The following is an 11441-nucleotide window of genomic DNA, read 5'->3' as shown; positions in this document are numbered from 1 at the left end:
ACACTCGACTTCTTCAGCCGATGAACAACGTAAGACCGTGCCTCGTCTAGCAATAGGTTACCTGTTACACCGAAAAATCCTTCAGCTATTCTCAAACTGAACTGATGACATCTTGATCACTGATATCACGTTCTGATAAAAGGGAAACTGTGGTGTGTGTGTGTGTGTGTGTGTGTGTGTGTGTGTGTCTGCTTTTTTTAATGATCAGTTGAGGCTTTCATGCCTACAACAGACTGCTGTTAGTACTAACATAAGATACAAGATCTACCTCCACCCTGCAGTCTGCAAAACTCTGCAGCCATTATTTAAGCTGGTGCATAACGACACAGCCAAGAAGTTAATGTTAGATTCCTTTAGCCACGATGACAAGTTCCAGTCTAACAGCACTGACAGCAAACCTCTACACAGTTGCTCGTCACTTGTTAATGATGCCACAGCATGTCACTGATTGCAGTCTCTGGGGGTGAGCGAGCTGAGATTAGGGTCTCTGTGAGGAGCCGGCTGCATCGCCGCTGATGAGCAAGACTGAAGCGCAGACGGCGATGTAACCATTCATGAATCAATCCTGATTTACATGTTGAATAACGACAAATTAATATGCAAGTTTCTATGCCTGCTGCAACTATCAATCTGCTGCGATTGCAGTGACTTGGGACTGCATTGGCGTCACAGAGGCCAGAGTGGAAACTTTCATGGATACTGCTTACGTCAAAGCTCTTTTGAAGTTCATACCTACGGAAATAAACCAGAATATGCAGTGGTTACTCTGCAACTTGTGAGGGGGGGAAAAAAAAAAACTCTTGAAGAGAGCCAGAGTGTCCCCTAAATTCAAATCAGACTGAACTAAATGAAATGTTCTTCTGTTAAACTTTATGAATAAAGTGATTTTTTTTTTTCAAAACAATGTGTTACACAATAGATTTACTTTCATCAATTTTAACCTTTCACTTTTGAAAAACATCTGAGCTTTTAAGAGTTTTACAACAAAACATTATTGAGATGATGTGCTAATTTTTGTGTCATTGTGGGGAGACACGGGTGGGTGTCTTGGTTTGAGTTTGCATGTTCTGCTTGTGTCTGCATGGGCCCTAAGCTCTTCAATCTTGATACATTTATTTGTGAAGGAATAAGTCTATTTGTGAGTACAAACCACAACATTTTCCCCTCACCATTTCAGAGAAACAGACTTACCATTTTCATTTGCAATGATAACATTTTATTAACAAACCGTAGTAAAACAAACTGTAGCATCCGAGTTTCTTTTCATCCCTCTCTTTGTTCCTGCATGTTTCTTCTATTTTCAGCAAATGTAAAGCGGGTAAGCACGGCGCTTGTCTGTAAACTGGGAAAGGGTACCTTCCGAATCGTAACCATCTCTTCAACTACAGCCTGATGTGAATTGGGATAGAGCACCATCGTCTTCTGTGTTTAGCATGAACACAAATAGCTGAAAATGTCTGAAAATAAGCATTCCCTTCATCGCACGCGTTGTGACTAAAACTGATTAATCGGAAACCGTGATGATGATGGTCAGAATTAGCAAATGCTGCTATAACAAGCCAGCAGGTTTCAGATGACGCATAAACTACACAAAAGGTTCCCTTTCCAACGCGCGGAGCCTCTGTTGTAACAGGTGTGTGGCTCAATGAGGCATATGCTTGTTGCTCATAGCATCATATGCTGTTAATTGCTGGCCGCTGACCAGGGCGAACTGTTTGCTTCCTGACAGACTGAGTTAGTTAGCTAGTTATCTGCCCCCGCAGAGGGAACAGGTGGCTGATTTGCTCAGTCTGACGTTGCTCCATCCAGCGAGCGTGATGCACCGCGAGCTAACAGACCTTTCATTATCATCAAATTTAGCCACACAGATCAAAGGGAGGAAAGATCCGCTGCAGGAAGAGAGCCGTCTTTGATGATAAAAGTACTCAACCACAACTGCGTCTTGACCTAAATATAGCATTTAATCAAACTATTGTGAAATCCGTTCTGTCTAGGAATCGCAGGATGAAAATATGTTTTGAGGGTGTTATGATTGGAGCCCATCTCACACCGCAGCTTTCTATTTGTCATACACTCCTTTTTCTTTTAAATTTCCAGGTCAGATTTTCACTGGCCAAGTGTTGTTTCTTGGTAGATTTTCCCAAAAATGACTAATGACTACGAAGATGCTAAGTGATCATGCACATAAAGACTTGTAAGTTTGAAAGAGAAATGATTTAAATTTTGTAAACCTGTGAATTTCTCGCAGAGCCTCATTTTGTGCTCTAAGCATGTTCACCTCAGCACGGTCACCCATCTGAGTCCAGCGCTCTGATGAGCATCTCACTAACGAAGACCCCGGCAGCCAGGATGACGAACATGAGCAGAGCGGTGAGTCCACGTCGGACCACCAGCTGTCTGAGCGACAGCGCCGCGTCGGCTTCCGTCTGCTGTCCCGGTTCTCCCGCCGCCGCCGCCGCCGCCGCCGCCGCCGCCGCCGCCGCCGCCGCCGTGCTCTCATCTGCTGGGCTGCTGGACTCCTCATTCACGTCCACGGCTGTGAGGAAGATTTTCTGACATAGTTATTATCAGCTGTGATGAAGATGACTTCCTGTATACTGATTTAAGGAAGAAAAAAAAACTGGAACCTTTATTGTTCATCGCCACAGTTTGGACTCCAGCTCTTTCCAGCGCCTAGTCAAAGATATTAAAACCAGCGACATATTTTTTTTTTTCATATGAGAAAGGTTATTACAACATTATTTTATTTGTTGAATTGATAATAATATAGGAAAGATTGAGAACTCAATGACAAAATGTCCAAGTGGTAATTCAATTTTTCATATCGATACATTTCCTATGAAAGCCCTGAAATGTTCCGATTTGACTGACATCTTCAGCAGCTGATTGTGTTGGAGTTGTGTTATTCAATCCCAGCATTCTGAGCTGATGTCTGACTTTGGAGTCGCCTCAGCTGGTTATGTACTTCTACTGGATGCAGGATGAGTCATACGACATTTAACACAGATTCAACAGAATACGGTGTGTTTCAACAATTATTTGGTACGGGTTAAGAGACCAACGAACAAAAACCTGATAAACAAAAGATAAAAACTGGGAACACTTTCATTTAATGGGCTCTTTATGTGGACTGGTGGAGTTATTCCTGTGAGATGATGTTGCTAAGTGACTCACCTCAAGCGTGGCTTTCTTCCAGCTGAATTTACACAGGTAAGCTATGTAAACAGCTGCTTGTGATGAAACAGAAATCAAAAGTCCGATCCAAAACCCTGCAGCACAGTTTGAACCAGGATGAGTGTTGTGAATGAAACAAACGTTACTGGGTTGAAAATGTGTCCTCACCTACGATACCCAGTTCGACCGGGAACATCAGAGAGACTCCAACGGGTAACCCGACGATGTAAAATCCCACAAAGCTACACACGGCGCCGACTTTTTGTTTCCCTGCACCCCTGACAATGGCTCCCGTCACCCCCTGGAGAAAAAGCTGATGAATATCTGGTTTGAAAGTGCAACCGTGAATAAAACCACTTTCTGCAGAACAAATTCTCACCGCAATGGCCTCAACAATGTGAATGAAACAGTACAGCCCCATGATATCTGCCACCCTCCGTATAACGTCTCTGAAAGCAAACAGATAAAGAATCATTGAAACGGACAGGAAGCTTAAAAAAACATTCGCTTCATGCAGTCGTTATGTTTCAGAAAAAATGACGTTATCACATTATGCAAGCTGCTCGGTGTTACATTCCCTTCGAGGTAGGTGTGCCCAAAGTAATGATTGTCACACAGGGTCTGTGCTCACTTCTCCGAGGTGAAAATGTAACCAATTACATCCTTAGTTCCACGAACAAAGGCTCCAATGACACACGAGAAAACAACTGGAGAGGACAGAAGAAACAGGCTGTTTTAAGAAAAGCAGGACAACACCTTAAACCACGCATCGCTAAACAGTGCGCTCATCGTCTCATAATTCATACATGCAAAGATGAAGGAGACCCTGGCGGACAGCTTGGCCAGCTCTGTGTTTCCAGCACCGAGAGCGTTTCCAACGCGAACGCTGGCACTGGCGAAGAAACCCACCGGGAACTGCGGAAGGGCGTCATCAAATCAAAACAGACATGGCGGCAGCACGGAGCCAACATTAAGAGAGAATCCAGTGAAGGGGTCACCATGTACAAAAACGCCGACAGTTGACAAGCGACAGACTGAGACGCCAACTCGGTCTCGCTGATGACGCCCGCCAAGACCCCCGCAACATCATACAGCCACCACTCCAGGCAGAACATCAGCATGCTGGGGATGGCCAGGTGGAGGAAGGGACCCCACTCCTGCAGGCAGTCCAGTGACCATCCTATGAAGCAATGATCAGTGTGATAGATATCTTCATTAAACATCTAAAAACGATGAAAAACAGAAACATTTTCAGTCTAATGGGTCTGAATGTTCTCAAGCAACAATAAATATGTTAAATCCCCTTATAAGTACATGAAATACTACTTACGGTAATTGTATTGTTACAGTATAGTGAATACTTAACTTCAATCCTGAGCCTTCTGCTGTCACTTTTAACTAAAGATGAGCACTTGGATTATTTTTTTCATGATATACACATCATACCTTTTTCAGTATTAATGTGTGCAGTGGGTACATTGTGAGTTGTTCATGGGTTATTTTTACCAGCTGAGAACTCATCAAGCGGGTAAGTAAAAAAAACAAAAAAACAAAAAAAAACAAACAAACAAGCAAGACATTTTGAGCTCTTTGGTGTACAATGTGTTTTTCATTCATTCAAATTTTAATAATACTTTTACTAGTTCCAGCTAGTGACTGAGTGAAGGCAGTTAAAAAACTCACATAATTTAACCAAACTCACGATCAAGTATTGGGAAACGAAGTCTGAGAACCAGCGGTTTATTGTGAGACATTCCACCACAGGCAAAGTTAGGATCTTGAGCAGATTTGGGATACTTGAATAATTACTGTTTATTTTATTTCAAACATAATAAATCAAAACAAAATATTGAGTACAATGAAGACAACGAGAATAAAAACATAATGCTGGAATTGGACAATGAGGAAGCAGAAGCTTATTAAATCCGTCCCCCTATGCAGTTTGCATGTTGTGTATGTTTTTTAACCAATCATATAATCCAAAACTGTCAGAAACCTCTATAACCACAAAACAAAGAAAGCAACAAGCGAGTAAAACAGAACGCAAAAAACGAGAAGAATAGCGAGATTCGGTTCCACAGTTTCACTCCATGCATTTTAATATGAATTTTGGTCCCTCTCTACCAAAGCTCCCTAAGAAAGAGTCCTTTGATTCTTTCTGCATGAATTGTGCTGTTTGAAAACGAGCCAGCTCTGTTAATTTTAATACAGCAGGGCAAAAAAGTATTTAGTCAGCCACCAATTGTGCAAGTTCTCCCACTTAAAAAGATGAGAGAATCCTGAAATGGTCATCATAGGTATAGCCTACCTCAACTATGACAGACAGAATGAGAAAGGAAAAAAAAAAGTCCAGAAAATCACATTTCCTGATTTTTAAAGAATTTATTTGCAAATTATGGTGGAAAATAAGTATTTGGTCACCTACAAACAAGCAAGAGTTCTGGCTCTCACAGAGCTGTAACTTCTTCTTCTGTCCTCCACTCGTTACCTTTATTAATGGCACCTGCTTTATTAATGGCACCTGCTTGAACTCATTATCAGCATAAAAGACGCCTGTCCACAACCTCAAACAGTCACGCTCCAAACGCCACTATGGCCAAGACCAAAGAGCTGTCAAAGGACACCAGAAACAGAATTGCAGACCAACACCAGGCTGGGAAGACTCAATCTGCAATTGGTAAGCAGATTGTGAATAAATCAACTGAGGGAACAATTATTAGAAAATGGAAAACATACAAGACCACTGATAATCTCCCTCAATCTGGGGCTCCATGAATATCATATTGAGATGAACTTGTTATTGGCCAAATACTATATTTTCCAACATAATTTGCAAATAAATTCTTCAAAAAGACGGACTTAAAAATGTGTGTTTGCTGGAAAAACTACTCCTTTATCTACATTTGGCAAAGTTTGTTAGGTGTGTCTTCACAGCCTGATAGGCTTCTGCCCGCGAGACAGCTTTTCGTTTATACGAGAACTATCGTCATGATTTTAATCTCGTGAGATGTCGTGGCGTGAGATCTGGTCACACCTCTATTGACCACTAATGGAATTTTTTAAATTCATTTGGATTTATTTCTGTTCTTGCAGAGTACAGATTTCAAAATGTTAACACTCAATAAATGTTGGTACGCTCAAGTGGTTTGGCTCGTTGTCGTCGATTATGCGCCCAGAATTTTATATCCAAGATGAAATTATTTGTAACTGCAAGATTTATGATGGCATTTAAGAAGTTTTAGATAAAAAAAAATGGATTGCATTCCTTATTTTGCAGAGATAAATAAGATTTTAGATATTCTGCTGCAGAGCGCATTTTGGTTCACCACCACAAACTTTGAGAAGATGTTGCCTTAATACATGTTATCCTGAAACTCACCGCACCATGTGGCTTTATGCAGCCCTCTGTAGCTGATCTGAATCCACAGAAACACGGCCAATGAATACTGTGCGATGGCATTGGCAGCTGCAGATCCACTTTGGAGACGTCAAGCGATTTTAAACAACAAAAACAAAGGAAAGCCTCGTCATTGCCACTTATTCATCCAAAGAAGCTGTCAGCTGTTGCACTCAAAAGCTTACTTTGACTGAGAATCTGATCAACGCAATTTAAAAAGTTCAGGCAGTGAGCATAAAAATGTGCAATATACTCCACACTCACGCAATTCCCAGATCCAGAACGCTGAGAAAGATGTAATTTGTTATTAAATTTATGATATTTCCCATGGCTCCGCAGATCACCTGGGGCCACATGATGCCCTGTCAGCCAAAACAAGATGCATGAATGGAAAAGAAGCGTGAACATTAGCGCGTCAGAGGTTTGTCAAACTCCCACAACACACAGCGCAGTTTGTATTTAGAAATATGAGAAAGTTATTACTGTGTTAAAGTGTTAAAGGCACCTGATTCTGAAGGTATCGCCCTTGCAGCTGGTACATGAAGGCAGCCTGAAGGATTTGATCCATTGGATGAAATTGAGTTATTATAGAAAACAAACATCCTTTTCGATGCACACTTCATTCAGTAAACACTATATTCAGTCAACTAGTTTGGGATGCTGAACTCACTGGCAATGCAGGCATGAAGATCTTGACATAGAGCTGGGCAACCCTTCGGATGAAACAGAAAACATGAAACAGGTGCAAAGAAATTTGCATGTGTAATGCAGCACTGATGACGATTTGTACGGCGTGCTTTGGGTACGACGTAGTTATTTCGAGGACGAGAGTGTGGAAGCTTTACCTGGCAACGTCTGGATTCTGTTTGACAGCTAGTAAAATGGGCTGAGTGTTAATCAGGATAGCCCAGCAGGGGAAACAGGCTAAGAAAATGATCAATATTCCTCTTTGTAAAATCACTCCGACGCGCTTTAAGTTACCACTTCCATAAGTCTGCATAAATTAAAAAAAAAGGGGTGAAAAACAAGAAGGAAAAGGTCAAAACTGAAAGTGACTGTGACACACTGTGTGACAAACGCACAATGTGACTCAATTTTAAACACATTTTATTTTGGTTTGAATACCTGGGATATGAAAGTGTCGCATGTTGAGGCCAAGCCAACGCCAATGGAAATCCCTGTGACGTTTATCAGCTGCATCATATTGAATATGGAAAAGAGGTTGAGGGAGAAGGAAGAAAAGAATGAATTGTGAGGAAAACAGAGGCACGGCTACAACACAAGCAGCAAAAAACTGTAAGAAGAAAGACGTCTCACTGATATTGCTAAGGCTCCCCCCGCCAGCTCTGTTTTCCCCAGGTGACCACAGAACACCATGCTGACGAAGCCGATCAGGCAGTTCATCAGCTGGGAAATGAACTGAAAAACAAGATCAGGCAAGATCAAGATCTTTTTCACAACAAAGGAAACACAAATGAACTTCATGAATGAAATATTCTAAATGCAAAACATAAGGCAGCTGATCGAGTTAATATTCATAAAACTGTGTTTCAAAAGGCCTCGGGGGAAGGGGAAAAAGTTCTTATTTGCTCTGGCAGCTGACATGTGTCATGCTTTGGGTTTTTTTTTTTTTTCTTCTTCTTCTTTGCTGCAGCTCTTTTGTATTTCTAAATGTCTTTTACTACTTCTCTTTTCTCCTTCCAGAAAATAGTTCTTGTGATTGCGGGTGGAGGTTTTTGACAGGTTTCTGGCATCAAAAGGTTTGCACAAAAGGAAACTAAATGCCCTCATCTATCAAGTTCTGGGTTTGTGCAATGAATAGCTCTCAGTGAAAAGTGGATACATGTTGGGTTGCTAAATTATTTTTCTCCCCACAAAGTTATAATTTTCTGCTGAGGAAGCCCCAGTGAAAGGGAAGGTTATTTCTTGTTGAATATTGAAAATATTGTTTGAAAAACATATTTTCATTTGACATATAAAAGCATACATGTGTATGTAAGACTCTCACAGATGGATTTCAAGGAATTTTTCAGCTTGTCTGATATTTTGATGCATTTGATTGAAATAGCTTCATTTCACACAGTTGACTCAACTTCTTTCTACAGCGTTAAATAAGAAATCCAACTAACACATCACACTGTATTCGAGTAAAGAAGCATCCATTTAGATTGGTGGAAGAATCTAATTTGCTTAATTTAGATTCTGGACTCTCCTTTATAGCTTTAAGTCAATTATTTTTCTATCAGATCCTGATGGTTTGGAACCATCAACCCGTTAATTACTGTTGTAATAAAACAGGTGGCAAATTGAGAAAAGTCAGTGGTGTATCTCGAACCTGCAGTTTTAAGTTGCAAGTTGTTTTAAGTGGAAGAAACTGAAAAAATATTCACTTTGTTGAACTGTATTTTGAAATTTAAACTTATAGAAACATTACCTACGTTATGTGGCTTATTATATATATATATATATATATATATATATATAGATATAGATATGTACATGTTTTTCTTGTTCTTTTTGAGCATGACTTACCACAGGTCCGGCCAGTTTTAAGCACTGGACTGCTTCATTCTTGTAGTCCGCAGGGAACCGCCGCAGCTTGATGCTCTCCAAGCAGGAGCCGCAGCATGAGTCAACACTGCCAGCAGCGTTAGAAGAAGCCTCGTCCTGCATGGACGCTCCTCTCAGTGCGCCTTTTACTACTAAATCTTTCATACTGTAATGAAATGTGGCAGAGAACTGAAGCTCAGTCCTGAAACTGAGTGATGTTGGGACAGCACCATTCCCCCAAAGACACAGAGAGGAGGGCCGCGAGCAATCAATAACCAATTACCAGGTTAATGATCAATGGGGCCGGCAGTGTCCTCACACCTTGCTCGGTGAGCGTGAGAGTGGACATGTGCAGTCTGCAGGAGACGAGGACACGAGGGAGATCTCTCCACACACAGACCCACCAACAATTGCCGCACTTATCTAGAAAAAGCTGTCAAAATGGAGGCGCTCAGAGAAACATTTCTGCCCGTTTTTTTCTCTTCAATGCAACTTCAGAAGAATTACATATTCACACAAAACGCCTTAAAAAAAAGACTGTGTTTTCTGCCTTGTTGGGTAATGTATTGCATTTATAACCATTTTTTTTCACATCACACTCACATAACTGTGATTTGCACCCCCGTGGGAGAAAAGATGTATCTGCCAGAAAGGAAAAAGATTCGATTTTCAAATGAAAATAATTTCAGGTTACATCAAGAATCAATTAAGGAGAGGGTCAGGTCTTTAATAGTTAGGGCTGACTTTAGAATAAATCTACTGGAAAGGAATAAAAACCAATGCAATGTACCCGGAAGGAATAAAAACACACACACTCCAAGTGTATGGATGTTTTTGTTTTGCTGCGTTCATGAGGACTTCAGTTCAATTGCACTGTGGCCCCTGGGGACCATTCCTCTGCCGACATCTTCGTGACCTCTTTATATTAAAACATAAAACATACATACATACAAACATAAAAGTCAGTGTATTGACAAACTGAAAACACGTGCATGTGTGTATGGAAGAAGTTCTACATAAACAGTACATGTATTCATTCACTAGAAAGGAAAGGTCCAGGGTGAAGGTACGTGTTGACACATGTACTGTACCTGTTAATGAGAGAATGGAAAGAGAAAATGATGATTGTTTCCGCTTGCTTTCATTACGTTTTGGTAATTGGTTAAATGATTCCTGTAAGCTTTACTGGTGCAACAGCTTGGTTTTGGCTATGAAGCCAAGAAACATAAAAAATATAGTAAAGACATGACAATCTGCGGTTTAGAAATTAGAAACTTCAATGTAACTGTAATCATTTCCACACACTCAAATAATATTAAAGTAGGTTACGATTTAAACTTAATTAACAGGATCCCAGATTTTTATTGGCGAAATCCCCACATACAAGTTGATGTTGCTTTTCCAGGCCTCAGCATATAACGAAAGCAACAGAAATGGCACGGTGCCTCCATTGAGAAAATATTTAACTCAGATTCTATGAGTGATGAATCTAATTCTCCAGAAACAATGAATGTTGAGCTGAGCTTGCAGGCCGCACGCCCTCTGCCCGAGGTGTCGGGCCTGGGTGCGTCTTCCAGCCGGACGGCAGCAGGGCTGAGAACACCAGGTGGAGGGAATCTGGTCATGAAAGGAGTTTGGAGGCCAACGGCATTGTCTGAATGCCGTCTTTTGGATGTAAAGGCTGGTTAGGAGGGCAAAAGAGCGGCTCACACAGTGGAAGAGTTGAGCAGGCGTCAACGAAAAATACAGAAATAAATACAGGCATAAAAATTTATGAGAAAAATTCTAAATTCACCCAAAAAAAAACCAAAATCCAAATTGATCTGAAAAAGATTCAGAAAAGCAAATAAATGGGAGCATTAATAAAAGTTACATCAAAACAGTTGACAATGACAAAAGAAATGTACATTTTCAGTCACATTTTAAAGGCTTAAAAAGTACATTTCTTTTGTATAATGTATTGCTATATAATTTTGTTTAAGGAGCAATTTTCATATTTCTGTATTTATTTCTAATTATGACAATTTCGGTCCTTCGAGCTGCACTGTAAACTGCAGCAGAACGGGTTCTCAAAATATGATTTATGCGCAACTTAACAACATACTTGTGCCAATAAATGTATACGAGTCTACAAATATCCTTCCATTTTACATTATATAACATTATATTTCCCTGCTTTGTTTGTTAATTGCAAACCACACTCCTCTCCAGTCATCACTCTCTCCCAGCAACCTTTTTTTTACCTTTCTTTTCCCACCAACCAACAATGAAGACTCCTGATTGGATGCAGTACCTCACTCAATCAATCATTGGTTCACTA

At 40.6% G+C, this 11441-nt stretch overlaps 1 protein-coding gene across 1 annotated transcript; it reads right to left on the bottom strand.

Moving 5' to 3' along the window:
* Positions 1 to 2288: 2288 nt before the first annotated feature.
* LOC115395738 (multidrug and toxin extrusion protein 1-like) lies at positions 2289 to 9244 on the bottom strand. The gene is made up of 16 exons (XM_030101378.1): positions 9104 to 9244; positions 7889 to 7990; positions 7697 to 7765; positions 7417 to 7565; positions 7242 to 7284; positions 7077 to 7121; positions 6836 to 6933; positions 6554 to 6651; positions 4173 to 4354; positions 3981 to 4089; positions 3806 to 3881; positions 3554 to 3623; positions 3343 to 3475; positions 3175 to 3269; positions 2647 to 2673; positions 2289 to 2393 (listed from the first exon to the last, which is right to left on the bottom strand). The coding sequence occupies exons 1-16, from the start codon at positions 9242 to 9244 to the stop codon at positions 2289 to 2291; spliced, it is 1542 nt and encodes a 513-aa protein (XP_029957238.1).
* Between the last annotated feature and the right edge of the window lie 2197 nt (positions 9245 to 11441).

This window comes from Salarias fasciatus, chromosome 10 (genome assembly GCF_902148845.1).
Source record: "Salarias fasciatus chromosome 10, fSalaFa1.1, whole genome shotgun sequence".
NCBI lineage: Eukaryota > Metazoa > Chordata > Actinopteri > Blenniiformes > Blenniidae > Salarias > Salarias fasciatus.
Note: the sequence above shows the minus strand (reverse complement) of the source record. Positions and strands in the feature narration are given on the sequence as shown.

Coding starts and splice junctions, on each gene's coding strand:
- LOC115395738 (XM_030101378.1), bottom strand. CDS start 9,244: ATGCAGGACGAGGCTTCTTCTAACGCTGCTGGCAGTGTTGACTCATGC. Junction 4,355..6,553: donor GCATAAAGCCACATGGTGCG/GTGAGTTTCAGG, acceptor ATTGCTTCATAG/GATGGTCACTGGACTGCCTG. Junction 3,476..3,553: donor ACATTGTTGAGGCCATTGCG/GTGAGAATTTGT, acceptor CTTTTTCTCCAG/GGGGTGACGGGAGCCATTGT.